General features: G+C 37.4%; 1 protein-coding gene across 2 annotated transcripts in view; it reads left to right on the top strand.

Moving 5' to 3' along the window:
- SS18 (SS18 subunit of BAF chromatin remodeling complex) overlaps window positions 1-18,395 on the top strand; it is a 74,725-nt gene extending 56,330 nt beyond the window's left edge. Inside the window, exons 8-11 of one of the 2 annotated variants that reach the window (XM_068562553.1) lie at window positions 310-402; window positions 1,115-1,237; window positions 3,537-3,670; window positions 16,622-18,395. In XM_068562553.1, the coding sequence (XP_068418654.1) occupies window positions 310-402; window positions 1,115-1,237; window positions 3,537-3,670; window positions 16,622-16,648 (377 nt within the window). In that variant the 3' untranslated portion in view covers window positions 16,649-18,395. The remainder of the gene's footprint in view (window positions 1-309; window positions 403-1,114; window positions 1,238-3,536; window positions 3,671-16,621) is intronic. The other variant, XM_068562554.1, reaches the window with a different exon arrangement.
- Window positions 18,396-18,713: the final 318 nt, after the last annotated feature.

The following is an 18,713-nucleotide window of genomic DNA, read 5'->3' as shown; positions in this document are numbered from 1 at the left end:
TTTCATTTTCTTTTTTTTTTTTTAAATTGAAGATAAAGTTTTTTTTTCCCTCCTTGATGAGGATTATCAGAGTTAAGACTAAGTGTAATGTTTCTAAAACTGTTTTTTGCTTAAAAAAAAATTTGCACGTTACCTCAATATGAAAACAATCACATTTGGTAAATATTTGGCTAATGCAATTGAAATTATTTTTTATGTATTTCCATTTCTTTTTCTTTTTTTCAATTTTATCTGAAAGTTTAAATATATTTAGGGTTTTCACTCAGTGGCCATTAACGTTTCTTCCTGTCTCTTGTCGAATTGATGTAGGTCATAATGATTACGGTTATCAGCAACCGTCGTATCCTGAACAAGGCTACGATAGGCCTTATGAGGATTCCTCACAACATTACTACGAAGGAGGTATCTATATACCTTCACACACATACACATATATATCCCCTTCTACAGGAACGAAAATTCTTGCATAAGACAACTTCTACCCACGCAAAGCTCTCGTAGAATACTAGTTGCTGGCTGTCTTGAAAGTTGCAGGGAGCCTAGAACAATCAAAATAATTTCCTTACAAATATTTAAAATGTATAACCATGACTTGCCATTTCTAACAACAATAAAAAGACTAAAACATTTTAAAATAATTTTTTCCTCAGTGGAAATTTTCTATTTGAACATAAATCCATCAATCCAATTTTTTTTTCTTGTGTGTGTTTACATATGTATAATTTTACATATAAGTTTAGTGCCTTTAGGAAACAGCTTGCTGATCTTGTGTAGCTAGTGTGTGCTCTTGTAGCTGTCTTTAATTTTGTCTTTTTTATTTTATTTAGCATAGTCATGATCTTATGACTGTGATGTTCCAGTAAATGTAATGCTCGTATGGCAGAGACGCTGAAAATGCTGCAGTTCAACCTTGCACAATTGGCTTTAACTGCAGTTTGTTTGGCCGAAATCCTTCTGTTTGGTTTGAGTTTTTTCTTTGTTTTGTTAACTTTTAAAAATCAATATGGCATTTTATTTTGTTCTTGTGTTGTTGGCTATGCATCTTAGAGGAAAAAAGTTAATTAAGCAAACTTCTCAGTTTTTTTTTTTTTCCTCTTCTCCAATTATCCTGTAGGGAATTCACAGTATGGCCAACAGCAAGATGCTTACCAAGGACCACCTCCCCAACAGGGATATCCACCCCAGCAGCAGCAGTACCCAGGGCAGCAGGGCTATCCAGGACAGCAGCAGGGCTACGGTAATGGCTTACTGCAATTTATTCTTGTCACCAAAAAATGTGATGATTACTCTTTCATAATATGGAAGTGGATATTTAATGTTTATTTTTCTAAGAATTATTTCTGAAAATTCACAGTTTTAGCTTAGCCTGTTACTGGAGTGTTTATATTCGAAGTGTTGTTCTTAAACTAGTAATCCATTTAAAAAGAAACATAAACTAGAGATGGTTCATTGACCAAAGGTACGGTATGTAGTCACTCAAAGTGAAATCCTTAATGAATTCTTAAACCTATTCGGCATCCACAAGCAGCCAATAGCTTTCTATGTGCTTGGAAAACTGATGAGTTGGGTGATTATTAACAACATCTACATAATCCGCTTGGCAAATTTGTTTCTAAAACTAATGACTGTTACCATGAAAAGTAACATTGATCTTTTAGTGTACAAGTGAGATCTATTTGGAATGCGTAAAGAAAATGTCTTTGTCATTCTCTGTTAAAATAGCAGTATACACATTCATAGGAGTATATTTATTGCAGGTATGTATCTTACACTTTGGGAGAAGTATAGCCATCTTTTCTTATTATATACTCACTATAATGTCTACTAGTTGGCTATCTGACTATTAGATAGGGAGGGGGGGAATAATGCAGACCTGATATCTCAGTCTTAAATTTTCGGCTTCTATAATAACTACTTTAGATATAGGAAAATATGATTCCTACGATAGGAGAAGTAGCTGCTTAATCTGACATCATCTCTTGCTAACATGGCCTCTTTTTTTAACATTAGTAATGTCTTATTATTTTTATTCATTGGTTTAAACTCTGCTGTTATTATGGGCACCTCTTTCCACCTGTGATAGCAAATCTAAGAACCAGGATCAGGCTGAAATTCTCTTGCACCTTCGACAGAAGCACTGGAATTCAGCCAGGTATTGGGTGTCAGGAATTTTCCCCAAAATGATCATTTCTGGTTCCCAAATTCCAACTATGACTAGAAATGTTCCATGTATTTCTTGTCTTTACAAAGGGACTTTCTTGCTCCTCTCAAATGGCATTTCCATTTCATGACCATTAAATATTTGTACATTGAATAAATAGAGTATTCTGGTTTTATTGTGTTTGCATGGAAACAAATATTACGTGGATCAGTCAGGTAAGTTTATTGATTTAAGAGAAATATTATTTTCAGTGGAAAGAGAGAGTAAAAGAAATTTAGTGATTTTGGCTTAAGTAGTTAAATGCTGTTTTGTCAGACATCGTTGGGCACCCTAAAGGAGACATTCCCGTTTTGCTTATCTATAGGTTTCAGCTGTCAGACTTGCTTCTAATAAAAAATACAGAGTTTTAATGGATGCATAATAACTAACTAAACAAAATAATAGACTGGTGGAATTTAAGCTTGAAAATTTCTTTTTCTCTTTGACATCTTTCTCTGCAGTGTTTTTTTATGACAGGATTTGAATGGCTGTGATAGAAAACATTTAAGTATCAAAGCTTTTCAGCTTATGCTTTATAAAGCATTCTTTACAATAGACAGGAGTAGAGTTTATGAAATAGACGTATTTGTTTGGCAAGCCAAATTAGTCCCTTGTCACCTCTGGAAGTTGAAATCATTCATTTATATGGGTTAAGTATTAAAGGTGATGGGTACACAGAGTGTAACTTTTGAATCATGTTTTTTCCACATACAGCCTGTGGCTTTTCAAGTCTTCTTTAGTTTCTGTTTGAAAATATTGTGATAATGAGTTTGTCAGTGCGGAACATAAAGCTTTCTTTTGGTGATTGCAAATGCAAATCTAGAATTTACATGTAAAATCATTCTTTGTGATTCTTTTAGTTATTGCAAGTATAAATCTTAGAGTTATACAGCTGTAACTATCACTGATTTCCAAACTTTATTCAGAAATTACTTCAGTATTTCAATTTGAGTCTGCTCCTTGCCTTTTCTTTTCACCGCTTGCTTATTATACTGGTTAACTTCCTAGTAGAGGTATTGATGAATTTCCTTAACATCATGGAGTTAACCTGCTTTACAACTCCTGAGTCTCTTTTACTCACTTTGACATATAAAATCTTAATGGCTAACACATAGCACAAGTTATACTGAATCAGAGCATCTTGGTACATGGTAGTGTCCTTAACAGTATTTTTACTTCTTATAACTTTTGGAATGTATTTCAAAACGCATTCAAGACAAATCGAGATACCAGACTGCAAGGGAATATGGTAACACCTAATCTTAAACCGCTTCTGCAATTCTAGGGACTTAACTGTTTTTCTTCTGGGCTCTTGTGTGTGCTGATTATTTTACAGGTCCTTCGCAGGGTGGTCCAGGTCCACAGTACCCTAACTACCCGCAGGGGCAAGGGCAGCAGTACGGAGGTTACAGACCAGCCCAGCCTGGGCCACCCCAGCCCCCGCAGCAGAGGCCTTACGGGTATGACCAGGTGAGTTACCCGGGCAGCCGGGACTGCCCTGTTGTTTGCTCACTCTCGATTAGGTTGCACGTTTCTCAGCTGAAGATTCATTTTTCCCGCCTCTTGTTTATAGTATTAACCGAAAAAAAGTGGTTACTTACTCTTGAGTCTTCTTCATAGAACACTGACACAGTTAATCATCGTTGCTGTAGCCTACGAAACATGGCGTATCTCTATGCGCCAGCATTCGTTCATGTTCGTTCATTCATAGTCTCTCCCTGGGCTTTACCCCCCAGGCATACTTCCCCTTCGCTATCCCAAACGTTATTCCGTGTTCTGAAGCCCTTAATTTCTCTGATATCCCTCACGTTTACTGTTCAGGACTCTGCTTTGACCTGTTGAAATGTGGAGTCCATCTGAGGCAGTGCTCTTCCTGGCTCTCGTCTGCACTCCAGCATGTGCACCCCACTCCCCTCACATGCACGATATCCCTTCTCTTTAAGCTCACACTCACCACCTGTCTCTGTTGCCTCCTTCCATACACATATCCATTATCTCAGATATTAATCATCTTTCTTTCTCCCCTGTTATCTTCCCTTCTACTACCTTCAGATATCTGTAAGTGTATCTCATCCTAAGATGACTGTATTCTCTTGAACCTAGTGTTACCTTCTTTTTATCAGTAAATTTCTCAGACTTAATAATCTGTGCCACAGTCATTGTTCTATGAATCTTCTCATACATACTCTAAATTATTATTAAAATGATTTATTATGTTGGCAGGTTTTTTTTAATTGATTTCAGGTTTGTCTGATGACTTTCTAGTGAGGAGAATCTGATCTCTTCACCGCTTAAGCTACCTAAAATAGGTTACTTTTTAATGTTAGGGTTCCAGGACCAGCGGGGATGATCTGGTTTGAGAAACAACGCGTACGCAGTGCTGATTAGACTCTAAGGCATAAGCAGCTCGCTCATCGATGCTCTCTTAAGTCTACAACCCCCTGTACTGACACGTTCTAGTTAAGTGGAAAAAATAAACGAGATATAAGAGGCTTAAAATTATGGACAGGACTTCCCTGGTGGCGCAGTGGTTAAGAATCTGCCTGCCAGTGCAGGGGACACGGGTTTGAGCCCTGGTCCGGGAAGATCACACATGCCGCGGAGCAGCTAAGCCCGTGCACCACAGTTGCTGAGCCCTTGTACTGCAACTACTGAAGCCTGCACGCCTAGAGCCTGTGCTCCGCAACAAGAGAAGCCACTGCAATGAGAAGCCTGCCCACCATAACAAAGAGTAGCCCCCGCTCGCCGCAACTAGAGAAAGCCCGTGCACAGCAACGGAGACCCAATGCAGCCAAACATAAATTAATTAATTTAATAAAAAAAAAAAAGTATGGACAGATAAGTAATACTAAGAAAAATACACTAGAACTAAATCAAAGGATTAGGCAGAAGTTTTATCTAAATTTTAAAAGTAAAATAAGTGTTGACTAGTGAGTATCTAAGGACAAGATCCCTGAGCAGATAAAACGTAGGCTCCTTCACATCCACAGGTTAACTGTTGAAAAGTGGTCCTTTACTCCCTAATTCAACAAATATTTATTAATTTTCTGTGTGTGCTGGATACTATATTATGTCCTAGATGAGTAAAACAGACCTGGTCCTTATGGCTCATGGAGCAACTATCTGGATCTTCCTCGACTTCACTGTAGCATTTGACACCTGTTCCTGTCTTCATTCTTAAGTGGTCTTCTTTAGCTTCTATATTACTGTACTATTTTGTTCCTCTTACATTTTCAGTGATTCCTCCTTTATTTTTTACTTGTTTCTCATCTTTCTTTGCCCCAGGTATCAATCCTTGGCTTAGTGTTTTTCCCAGTCTCTATATTCACCCTGTCTTACATTTTCAGTATCCTTAGCCTACTCTTCTCAACCCAACTTCAGCTCCATTTTTCCAGCTGTGAGCAGAACATCTCTCTTTGGATGTCTTGTCGTTTTCCTCAGCTTCATCATTTTCTCTCTAAATCAACATATTTCTAAGTCTCCCAAACTTAACATCATTCCTTAAGCAGATGTTTCTCGAGCAACTTTTTATATGCCAAGTACCTAAGACGGGGCTATATTGGGAAATAAGATCGACATGGACTCTGCCTTTGTGAAGTTGAGTCTTGGTGGGAACAGACAAGTAAGCAGATGATACGATATAGTGTGAGAAGTACTTGGATGAGGAAAGGCAAGATTTTTGTGGAAGGGAGCTCCTAACCCAGACATGTGTTCCTTGGGAAGTATTATATAAGTGCGAGAGCCCAAGGATGAGTAGGTACTAGCCAGCTGGTTGTGGAGGAGAGAAGGATATTCTGGTCAGAAAGAAGTGCACCCACAAAGGACTCGTGTTAAGATGTGTGGCTCAGTAAAGCAGGAGTGTGGGGAAGAAGAGGCAAGAGCGGAGAGATGAATTGGGGCCAGATTAGGAGGGCTCTTATAAACCATGTTGGGGAACTTGGGCTTTATCCTGATAACAATGTGGAGCCTTTAAAGTGTTTTAAATGATGTATCTAAAGTATATAGCAGTGGCTGGCATATATGATAGATATATAATATGTTTCTTCTTTTATCATGATAATTATTCCACCCTTTAAAGTTCTCAGGAATTTTGGGACTATACAGTAGAAAAAGACCCATGATGTTGGGGTAGTTGCCAGACACATCTTCTTCCCCATTGGAAAAGGCTACGAGGAGGGGACCATTCTAGCTACTCTAGTGTTAGTAGCCTCCCCACATCTATCTCATGGATCCCCCCAACCCAAACACCTGTTGGTTTCTTCGTTTTAGGGAAAGTAGTTCAACACTTGAAGAGAGTTAAGGCAATGGAAAAGAAATCTAATTATAGTGGTGTTTAGGCAGGTGACTCTTGTAGCAGTATGCAGGATGAATTAAAAGAGGGGCATTGGGAGAGAACCCTGTTAGGGGCTGCGGGCCCCCCTCTCCCCCCGCCCCCCCGCCCCGGGTCAGTCTTTCCATCTCCGTGAACAGCAGCTCAGTTTTCCACTTCCTCAGGCGGAAAACCCGGAGTCATCCTAGACTCCCTTCTTTTTGCAAATCAAACGTCTAGTCAGCCAGCAAATCTCATCCCCTCTTCCTTCAAAATACATGCCGTATCTATAGTCATTTTTCACAACTTCCTGCCCTTACCCAAGTCACAGTCATAACTCTCACTCATCTGGACTGTTGCACTGTCCTCCTTCCTGGTCTTCCTGCTTCCTCCTGGCTCCTCTACAGGATGTGCTCCTCACAGGACCTACAGTGATCTTTTAAAAACGTCAGTCAGATTAGGCCACCCCTCTGCGCATAACCGTGTTTCGACTTCATTCCCACCCAGAGTAATATAATGGCCTAGAAGGCCCTGCTCAGCTCATGTCCCCAGCACCTACCCCACCACCTCACCTCTGTATTTATAGCCGCCCTCATTCATTCTGCTTCAGTCACACTGGCCTGTTTCCAGCATGTTTCTCCCTCAGAACCTTTGTATTTACCGCTCCCTCTTCTGTTGTGTCTTTATTTGCAGTCAGTTCAAAATATTTTCTGATTTCGCTTTTGATTTCATCTTTGACCCAAGAGTTATTTAGAAGTGTATAGTTTTTGAATATTTGGGGATTTTCCAGATAGTTTTCAGTTACCGATTTCCCATTTAATTTCATCATCTTGATAGAACATACTTGATATGACTTGAATTCTTCTGCATTTATTGAGACTTCTTTTATGGCTCAGAATATGGTCTGTGAGGATGTTCTGTAAATGTCAGATCAAGCTGCTTGATAGTGGTGTTCAAGTCTCCCATGACTTAGCTGATTTTCTGTTCTATTAGTTATTGAGAAAGGGATATTAAATATTAAATCTCTGGCTATATCTGTGTGTTTGTCTATATTTTCTTGCAGTTCTATTCATTTTTGCTTCATGTATTTTAATGTGACTTTTTAAAAAATTTTTATTTATTTATTTATTTGGCTGCGTTGGGTCTTCGTTGCTGCGCACAGGCTCTCTCCAGTTGCGGTGAGCAGGGGCCACTCCTCGCTGCGGTACACGGGCTTCTCATTGCGGTGACCTCTCTTGTTGCAGAGCACGGGCTCTAGGCGTGAGGGCTTCAGCAGTTGTGGCACATGGGCTCAGTAGCTATGGCTCGCGGGCTGTAGAGCGCAGGCTCAGTAGTTGTGGCGCACAGGCTTAGTTGCTCCACGGCATGTGGGATCTTCCCGGACCAGGGCTCCAACCCTTGTCTCCTGCATTGGCAGGCGGATTCTTAACCACTGCACCACCGGGGAAGTCCCAGTGCTACATTTTTTAAGGTGCATATGTTTTGGGGATCTTTATGTCTTGATTAATTTTCTCCTGTATCATTATGTAATAACTCTCTTTATCCCTGGTAATATTGTTTGCTCTGAAATCTGTTTGTCTGATAGTAATATCATTTTCTTTGGATTAGTACTAGAATGATAATATATTTTTAATCTTTTTTATTTTTAACACATTTGTATTTTTATGTTTAAATTGTTTCTTGAAGGCAGCGTATACTTAGGACTTGGGTTTTTTTGGTTTTGTTTTTTTTTTTTACCCAATCTATCTCTGCCTTTTAATGGAGGGGGTTTGAACATTATGTTTAATGTGAATATGGATAATGGTTTAAGTCTGTCATCTTGATATTTTTTCCTATTTGTCCCTTCTGTTCTTTGTCCTTTTTCCTCATTTTCTATCTTATTTTGAATATTTTTCTGTTTTTAAAAAATCGTTTTTACGACATAATTCACATACCATTCATCATTTTAAGATGTACCATTGTTTGTTTGTTTTTTTTTAAGTATGTTTATTTCCCTCCAAACACCCAGCCCTAGGAAATAGCTGATTTACTTTTTGTCTGTATGGATTTTCCTATTCTGAGCATTTAGGCTAAGTGGAGTCATGCATATGTGGTGTTTGTGATTGGCTGCTTTCACTTAGTATAATGTTTTCAGGGTTCATCCATATTGTATCATGTATCAGTACCTTTAAGTGATATTATACCATTTCATATAAAGTATAATAGTTTACTTTCATTTCTTCTCAACCTTTGTGTTATTGTTATAATTTCCACTTCTACATATGTTACAAACCTCATAGTATGTGGAATTAGTTTTGTTTAAAATATCAATTATCCTTTAAAGATACTTAAATGATTAGAAAAGAGTCACATATTTACTAATGTATTTACTGTTTCTTGTACTTTTCATTCCTATGATAAATCCATATTTCCATCTGGTATCATTTTCTTTTGCCAGAAGGATTTCCTTTTAAGATTTCTTGTAATGCAGGTCTTCTGGTGATAAACTGTTAGTGTATTTTTTTTTTCTGACTGTTCTTAAGATTTTTTCCCCTTATCAAATTATTTGAGTATTTTTTTATGCTTGGGGTTTGTATAGCTTCTTGAATTTGTGACTTTATGGTTTTCATCAAATTTGGAAAAATTCTGACCAAATATTTTTCCTTTCTCTACACCTGTACCCCTCTCTCTCTTCCCCAGACTCCAGTTACATGTGTATTTGACCGCTTAGAGTTGTGCCATAATTCAGTGATCCTCTGTTTATTTAATTTTTTAATTCTTTTTTTTCTCTCTGTTTCATTTTGGGTAGTTTCTGTAGCTGTGTTTTGAAGTCCACTAATCTTTTCTTGTTCATTGTCTTACCAGCTTTTAATCCACTCCCAGATGTGTCTCATTGCAGACATTGTATTTCTCATCTCCAGGAGTTTGATATGGGTCTTTTTCATATCTTCCATGTCTCTGCCTCAAGTTTTGAACATGAGGAATATAAGTACGTTAACTGCTTTAATATACTTTTCTGGTAATTCTAACATCTGGGCCAGTTCTGATCTACTGTTTTTTTTTCCCTCCTCGCTTTGGGTCATATTTTCCTCATCCTTTCCATGTGCAGTGATCTTTGATTAAATGCCAGAAATTGCAAATATTACTTTTATGTTGTTGAGTGATGGATATATTTGTATTCCTACAAACATTTTTGCGTTTTGTTTTGGGATGCAGTTTAGTAATTTGAAAACAGCTTGATCTTTTGGGGATTGCTTTTAAGATTTGTTAGGCAGGACCAGACCGTGTTTAGTCCTGGGCTAAATATCCCCACTAGTAAGTTAAGACCCTTTTGGGTACTCAACCCAATGCCCTGGAATTATGAGGTTTTCCACTCTGGCTGGTGGGAATAAACACTATTTCCATTCCTCTGTGAGTGCAGGAATTGTTTCCTCTAATCCGTTGGGGTGTTTCTTTTCTGGGACTTGGGTATTTTCGTTGCATGCATTTGCATATCAGTGCTATGCTGAATACTCAGGAGGTTTCCTCTGCAGATCTCCACAGTGCATTTCTTTTCTCTGTGCATTTCTTTCCTCTTTGGTACTATGGCCTGTGAACTCTAGCTCCTTTTTTTCTCTTCAGACTCTAAGCTTTATCTCCTTACCTCAGACCCAGCCTCACTTCCTCTCCATATGCTGCAGTGTGGAAGCTCTCAGTGCAGTAAGATGCAGTAATCAGAGTGCTTGCCTCATTTGTTTCCCATTTCTCACAGATTGCTGTTCTTTGTTACCTTCTGTCCTGTGTCCTGAATACAAGTATTTCATATATTTTTTGTAGTTTTGGGGGTTATTTTGGCCGTGTTGGGTCTTCATGACTGCACGTGGGCTTTCTTCTAGTTGTGGCGAGCGGGGGCTACTCTTCGTTGCGGTGCGCAGGCTTCTCATTGTGGTGGCTTCTCTTGTTGCAGAGCATGAGCTCTAGGTGCGTGGGCTTCCATAGTTGTAGCACGCGGGTTCAGTAGTTGTGGCTCGTGGGCTCTAGAGCGCAGGCTCAGGAGCTGTGGCGCACGGGCGCCAGGTGGCATGTGGGATCTTCCCAGACCAGGGCTCGAACCCGTGTCCCCTGCATTGGCAGGCGGATTCTTAACCACTGTGCCACCAGGGAAGCCCTGGGTTTTTTTTCAGGCTGGAGTATATATCTGTCTTGACCAGAAACCTACTTAATTTTTAAAAAATAGACCTTTTTTTTCAGCAGTTTTACATTCACAGCAAAATTGAGAAGAAAGTACAGAGAGTTTCCATTTACTCCCTACCCCTACACATACATAGCCTACTCCATTATCAACATCCCACACCCTAGTGGTACATCTGTTATAATCAATAAACCTACCACCCCAGGTCCATAACTTACATTAGATTCACTCTTGGTGTTGTACAGTCTGTGCATTTTGACAAATATATAATCCCCTGTATCCACTATTATAATATCATACAGAAGAGTTTCATTTCCTTAAAAATCCTCTGTGCTCCCCTTATTCATCCCTCTATCCTTCCTACTGATCTACATAGTTTGCCTTTTCCAGAATGTCATGCACTTGGAATCATGTAGTTTGTAGCCTTTTCAGATTGGCTTTTCACTTAATAATATGCATTTAAAGTGTTCTCATGACTTGATAAAGTGTTTCTTTTTAGCACTGGATAGTAGCCTGTTGTCTGGATATACCATTCATTTATTGAAAGACATCTTGGTTGCTTTCAAGTTTTGGCAATTATGAATGAAACTGCTATAAACTTCCATGAGCAGGTTTTTGTGTGAACATAAAATTTCAACTCATTTGGATAAATGCCAAGGAGTCAGCATGATTTTTGGATTATATGGTAATAGTATATTTAGTTTTGTAAGAAACTGCCAAACTATCTTGCGTAGTGGCTATACCATATTGTATTCTCACCAGCAATGAATGAGAGTTCCTGTTAACTCCACATCCTCACCAGCATTTGCTGTTATCAGTGTTCAGAATTTTGGCCATTCCAGTAAGTGTATGGGGTATCTCATTGTTGTTTTATTTTGCATTTCCCCAGTGACATGTGATGTAGACACCTTTTCAGTATGCTCACTGGCCATCTTTGTATCTTCTTTGGTGAGGCGTCTGTTCAGGTCTTTGGCCCATTTTTTGATAGGGTTGTTCATTTTCTTATTGTTGAGTTGTAAGAGTTCTTTGCATAGTTCAGATAACAGTCCTTATCAGTCATGTCTTTTGCAAATACTGCCTTGTCTTCTTGGCTCGTCTTCTCATTTTTTTGACGTTGTCTTTCTCAGAGTAGAAGATTTTAATTTTAATGAAGTCCAGTTTATCAGTTATTTCTTTCATGGATCACACCTTTGGTGTTGTATCTGTAAAGTCACTCCAAAACTAAAGGTCATCTACATTTTTTTTCATGTTATCTTCTAGGAGTTTTATAGTTCTCTGTTTTACATTTAGGTAAAGGTCCTATTTGAGTTTATGTTCTGAATGAAGAAAATCTTAATTGTTAAGATTTGTGTCTAAATTTCATTTTTTTGTACACGGATGTCCAGTTCTAGCACCATTTGTTGACAAGGCTATCTCTGCACTATTGTATTACCTTTGCTCCTTTGCCAAAGATCAGTTGACTATATTTATGTGGGTCTATTTCTGGGCTCTCTGTTCGGTTCCATTGATCTATTTTTCTGTTCTTTCACCAATATCACATTGTCTTGATTGCTGTAGCTTTATATTAAGTCTTGCAGTTGAATACTGTCACTCCTCTGACTTTGTTCTTCTCCTCCAATATTGTATGGGTATTCTGGGTCTTCTGCCTCTCCATATAAATTTTAGAATTATTTTTTCAATATCCAGAAATAACTTGCTTGCTGGGATTTTGATTGGGATTGTGTTGAATCTTTAGATCAAGTTGGGAAGAACTGACGTCGCAACAATATTGATTTTCCTATCCATGAACATGGAACATCTCTGCATTTATTTAGTTCTTTAATTTCTTTCATTAATTTTTTAGTTTTTCTCATACAGTTCTCTCTCTATATTTTGTTAGATTTATACCTAAATATTTAATTTTGGGGGGTGCTTATGTAGATGGTATTGTTTTTAATTTCAAATTGCACTTATTCATTGCTAGTGTATAGGGGAATTTTCTGTGTTAACCTCGTATGCTGCAACCTTGCTCATTAGTTTCAGGAGTTTCTTTGGTTGATTCTTTGGGATTTTCTACCTAAACAGTCATGTCATCTGTGAACAAAGACAGTTTTATTTCTTCTTTTCCAGTCTGTTTACCTTTGTTTCTTTTTCTTATTGCATAAACTAGGAATTTCAGTACAGTGTAGAAAAAGAGTGGTGAGAGGGGACATCCCTGCTTTTTGTTCCTGATCTTAGCAGGAAAATTTCATGAAATATGGTGTTAGATGCTTTTATTTTTCAGCATAGCATTTATCTCCATGTGACAGATTATGTAGTTATTGTTTATTATCATACCCTCTTCCCCTAGGATGTCAGTTCTTTAAAGACATCACCACATCTGTTTTTTATCATTGTTGAGTCTCCATCACCTAGTAGAACACATTGAGTAGTCAATAAATATTGGTGAGTGAATATGTAGGGCCTTCACTTACTAAATTTGAATGGTGATTGTAAGAACAGAGAAAGAAACCCCTAAAAAGTACTGGGACAGAATACTTTTAAGAAAGAAAGAAATTTATTGCTCAGTCTAGGGACTCTTCACTCCATACACTCCCTAGAAAATCTCATTTACGCACATGGCTTTAACTTACCATGCTGTTGACTCTCAAATCTCTATTTCTAGTCTGACTTTCTCTTCTGAAAGTCAGGTGCCTAGTAGTCATCTGCACTTGGAAATATCACGTCAATTTCACATAACCAAAACAAATTCATAGTTTCTGTACCCACACATTCCTCCTTTCTATGCTCTCTCTTAGAGAGAGGGGCACTATAGCCAAGCTAGAATGCCATGTGCCACACTTGATGCTTAAGTCTTCCTCCCTCTCCCCATCTAATAAATGACAAAATCTTGTTAGCCTGACTTCCTTCAACATTCTTGAATCCATCCACTTCTCTCTGACCACTGCCTTATCTTTGTTTAGACCATTAACGTCTCCTAAGTTCATGATGGGATGAAGGATCCTCCCATGCTGTCTTCTTGCCTCCTTAAACACTTATTCTTTACTCCAGTCAGAGGAATTTTGTAATTTACAAACAAAGAAACTGAAGGAGCAGAGAGAGAGAGAAGCCGAGGCTTAGAGAGTTGGAGTGATCCACCCAAGATGACGGGTAAGCAGGGCCAAGCTGGACAGCCAGTGCTGAGTGGCTAAGACCCAGGGACTGGGCCCTTCACGGCGCCCCTGCCTCCAGCCACACCAGCACTTTGCAGAGTGCTGTCGTGCTTTTCTTCTTGAGCAACTGTTTGAAGCAGAAATCATGATTATCCTCACTTGTTGGATGAGACAGTCAAGAAAGGGAAGGTAGATAGCTTGCCTCAAGGACAAGAAACTGGTAAGTGGGAGAGTTAAAACTAGACATTGATTTCTGCTTCCCAAACCCATACTTTTAACCCTGGAATTTGCTAATGGTCACAGATATACAGTATTTTTTTAGGCTTGCTTATGATTTGATCTTGTCCTAGCAAAGTGATCCGGTGTGGGTCAAGTTACTTAAATTATCAGTGCTTCAATTTCTTCATAAAATGGAAATCACATTTACTGCACAGGTAACAGATGGACACAAAGCACTTGTTACAGTGTTTGACACATGGTACGAGTTATTGAGATACATTGTTTTTGAGATATATTATTGATATATTAAGTTATTGAGATATATTAAGAGTCGGCTATTGTTGGTATTAGCCAGACTTATCGTATCCATTACTTCAAGCTCTGTGTTAACAAATAATCAATAGCTTCTAGTCCTGATTATTGTATATTCTTTTTTACTCTCCAATTCCCTAAACATTTTTTACCTATTTTTTCTCCATTCTTTTGCTTTAGCTGTTTCTTCTATTTGAAGTGCCCCTTTTTCTTTTCTCTGCCATTCAAATTTTACTATTTTCTTAAGGCTCTCACAGTCTCTGAAATATTTTTCAAATTATTTTAGCCGGATAGCCTTTTCCTTTCTGAACTCTTGTAGACCTTGTTCTGCAATTATCCTTTATTTATTTGTAAGTCTTACCTTTCCTGTTTTTCAAATTTATTATGGTGATGAGCATATAGTATTTGCTCAATAAATGTTTGTAATTGCTTGAATATCATATTTGGTGTACATTATTGAGGAAGTCTTATGTGTCAGGCACTCTTCAATACTTGGGGCCTAAGAATGGATTAGACCTAGTCCCTATCATCAAGTAATTCATGCTATAGTAGATACATTATAGCTTTTATTTATATAGCACACCAGTTCTTAACCTCTCCTGCTTTCACGTCATTCATAATATGTGCAACTCGCTTCCATCATTAATATCTCATCACACATACTCACTGTGGGAGCATTTCCTTCCAGCATTGAGACTTGCTTATTTATACTTTTTTATAATTTTTGAAAGCTCTTTCTCATGTCCTCTCTTATTTAAGTGTCCTAACAAATAAATGAGGTAGAACTAGTGTAACCTTAAACAGAAAGAAAATTGAGAGCCAGGGATGGGTATGTTACAGTCCCACCTTATAGGTGAAGAAACTGAATCTCAAAGAGCTTTCCTTAGGCTCAAATGAAAAGGCAACAGTAGAGTTGGGACTTAAACTCAGTATTTAGATAATGTAACAATTGAATAGTAAGTTCCTGTATGCTAAGCATTTCTTATTTTACACTTGGTATTATAGGAATTTTTCAACAAAGACAGCAAAAAGAGGAGCATCATGAATCCCTGTGTACCCACCAACCAAATCCAACAATTATCGGCATTTTACCAATGTTGTTTTATATACCCACACCCTATTTTATTGAGTATTTTAAAGCAAATCTTACCTACAGATATTTCAGGATGAGCATTGGCTTTAAATTTTTCTGAATATAATTATGTAAAATACATCAATATTTTTAAAATACCTTAATTCTATTTATAGTGCATTATTCCATTAGATACAGTGGTATTCAACAGATTTTCAAGTATATCTTACTTCTGTGGAAGTGTAAACTTTTAGGGTACTATTTCTTATTGTACAGAAGGATTTCAACTATAAGAATACTTTCTTGATATAAAATAGTTAATTTGACTTGGAGGGGGGGATATTTAGCCAAAGGAAACAGTTAACTGATTATGTGCCAAAGTGCTTTTATGAGCATCTATTTTAAACACATTTAAGACATTTTTGTTATTAAATTTTTTCTAGTACATTCCTCTTTTCTTCTACCTTTCTTCTCTTTTGAAGGAAAAGATGTTCCTTTTCTCCAAAAGCTAGCCTTAACGGTTGTATACTGGACACTGTTTACCTCCCTTGTAGAATTTTGTTACTTCATTCATTACCTCTTTTATACCTGTGTTTCATTTTCTTTCCCTTCCTGTCAGCCTACAGGCCCTTCAGGTCTACCTTACTAAAAGCAACAAAATCAAAAACAATCTTTCTTTGATTTTATGTACCAGCTGTCTGTCTGAATACCTCTGCGAATACTTCATTGGCCTCGGGCAGAGGCCCAAATTCCATAGTGTGGCTAGAAGGTTCTTTTTCCTTTATCTCCCAAATACCTTTCCATCCTTGCTACTTATCCCAAATACCCTTGGTGTTAATTCATAAGTCACTATAATAATCCAAACAGTCACAAACTTGTTGTACTAGAATATAATCGACACAGTAGTATATGCTATGCCAGCATTTAGAACCAGAACTTCTCACTCATTCTTGATTCAGTTCAATAAAATTCACCAAACATCTGAGTTCTCAACTCTGATAGGTGCTGTTCTAGGCTCATAGACTTTGAAATCCATATGCAGTTGACTGTAATATCAGAAGAAATTACAGAGATACTCTGTACCTAAATATTATATGTAACAATTTTTGTTTGTTGTAATTGTAGTTGCTTTTGTAGTATGACAGTGTTAAGATTGATTTGTAATTTTCTGTGCCAAACTATTACGGTCAACCTATGATCTAATTATATTTTTAAATTTATCTTTTAGGGACAGTATGGGAATTACCAGCAGTGAAAAGTACTTACATTCCAATAGCCAGAATCTGTTAGCAGCCATATTGTCGCCTCAGCACTGTGGACACCTCCCTGTGAAGAGACCCTTCCATTCCATCTAGTTTTTGGAAAAACCTTGTGGATAAGTGGCTGTTTCATCAGTAAACAGCCTTTGTGGCTTAGTTATAAAAGGCTTCAGTAGTGCAAAAATACTCTTGATTTCACATGTCTACTCTAGATGGCAACATTGGACAGAAAATAGAATGACATAACCAATTTGCAATGATTTCGGAACAGTATTTCAAATGGACTGTTACAGACTGAAAGGTGTGAACAGCTTTGTATGTTTATGAAGGTTAAGGGAATTTAATACTTTTCCACAGATTCTTTTGTAAGGGGAAGAGGGAAATGTACACTTTTTACAGCAGCAATATTTTGTATATTACGTTTATTTCATGTGGTGAATATGCAAGGAGGTACACTACGCACTGGACAGAATCAGAAGTCCTCTGTTAATGGGGATTGGAGCATGGTGGATGCTTGATTGTGTTGGTCTCAAAGTGGTGTTCTGTGAAGCTGAAGGTGAGGGAGAAGACAAAGCACACCATATGTCCACTGTTATGTTCTTTAGAGAAAATTCAGATCCCTTTTATGTGTTAGATAATCAAGGGCACTGTGATACAGTTTTAAGTAAAAAGACATTTTTTAAAAGCTTTCCAGTTTTGTGGGTTAAAACCTTTTTATAAAAGATCATTTATAATACAGTTTTAAAATGTGAGGCAATAAGAATTACTTCATGTTGGATCTGAAGAATCTTGCTAACAGTTTCATGTAAATGAAGTGGAAATCCTCTCCTAAAAGAGCAATAACTGAAAGTGAAAGTGTTAATTTTACCTTGTTTGAGTAATCAGGGAACTTAGTAAGTAACATCAAAACATTTTATAAATGATGTCAAAGAAGAGTCAACGTTGATTCGGTAATTTTATTTTTTAACATTAGAAGGATAATTGGTTTATATAATAAGAATAGTTCAGGAGACTTTACAAACCTTTATTGACTGGAAATAACGCCATTTATAAAGGAAGGAACACTTCTAAGTTTTTCCCTTTTTTATGTTGGTTAATATAGAGATGTTTAGGAAAACACTTATTGATGATGTTTATTATGATCTGTATTAAAAGCATAGAGGTTGCATTTCAGATCACTTTGTTTATTAGCATGGTATACTTAATCATATTTGAGACTGTCCTGTGCCTGATTGTTTTAGCTAATTTCAGGGATATTGCATTGGGCAGGAAATCATGCATTGAGAAGTTTATAACCACAGTTACTTAAGCGTAATCTGAAAAGATCTAGCCCAAAGGTAAGTTGCTATTTTCATCACAGTTGCCTGTGCCCAGGGAATAAGGTATATTCTTTATAATTGAATTGTTTTTTCCCCACTTCTAACTGGAAACAAAACAGAAGGGGTGCGATAAATCTGAATAAGCAGAATGTACTGTTCTCAACATACTGTAATCAAAAGGAGAAATTTTAATGTGTCTCTGTGTGTGTATGAAAGAGAGTGTGTGTGTTTTAAGGTCAGAATAGGGTTTTTTTCAACGTGGTCAGTAGAAAATGGACATCAAGTTTGAACACATAAAGCATGGACAGCCTTATTGTGATGGAAACGCTTTTAGGTTCTGTGCCAATTTTCCACCACTGTGTACTTTGTTGCTATTTAAAACTGTATCAACTCTAACGGAAGAATAAATTATTTGTGATTTTAATTTTCTCATTTGTTTTTTTAAATTAGATCTCTTTGACTCTCTTGTTTTGTCTGGAGACTATGCTGTGGGTTTTTTATATAAGTTAGCCTAGTATAAGCAGACTTTATTTGTATTCTAGGACTTTATCAAAATTCTCCTGTCATGCCCAAGTTAATTAGAATTAACCGTGCAGTAATCAGCATGTGTGTGGGCTGTTTGTTACAGAATTCTTTCTCTGAAAATGAAGTCCATGAGGCCATAATCAAGATGACTGAATTAGATAAATGAGTTGAGGAGACAAAATTGTACTGAACCCAACCTGGTGTAGATATGCTATCT

Source organism: Eschrichtius robustus, chromosome 14 (assembly GCF_028021215.1).
Source record: "Eschrichtius robustus isolate mEscRob2 chromosome 14, mEscRob2.pri, whole genome shotgun sequence".
Classification (NCBI taxonomy): domain Eukaryota; kingdom Metazoa; phylum Chordata; class Mammalia; order Artiodactyla; family Eschrichtiidae; genus Eschrichtius; species Eschrichtius robustus.
This window is presented reverse-complemented; position numbering and strand designations above follow the sequence as displayed.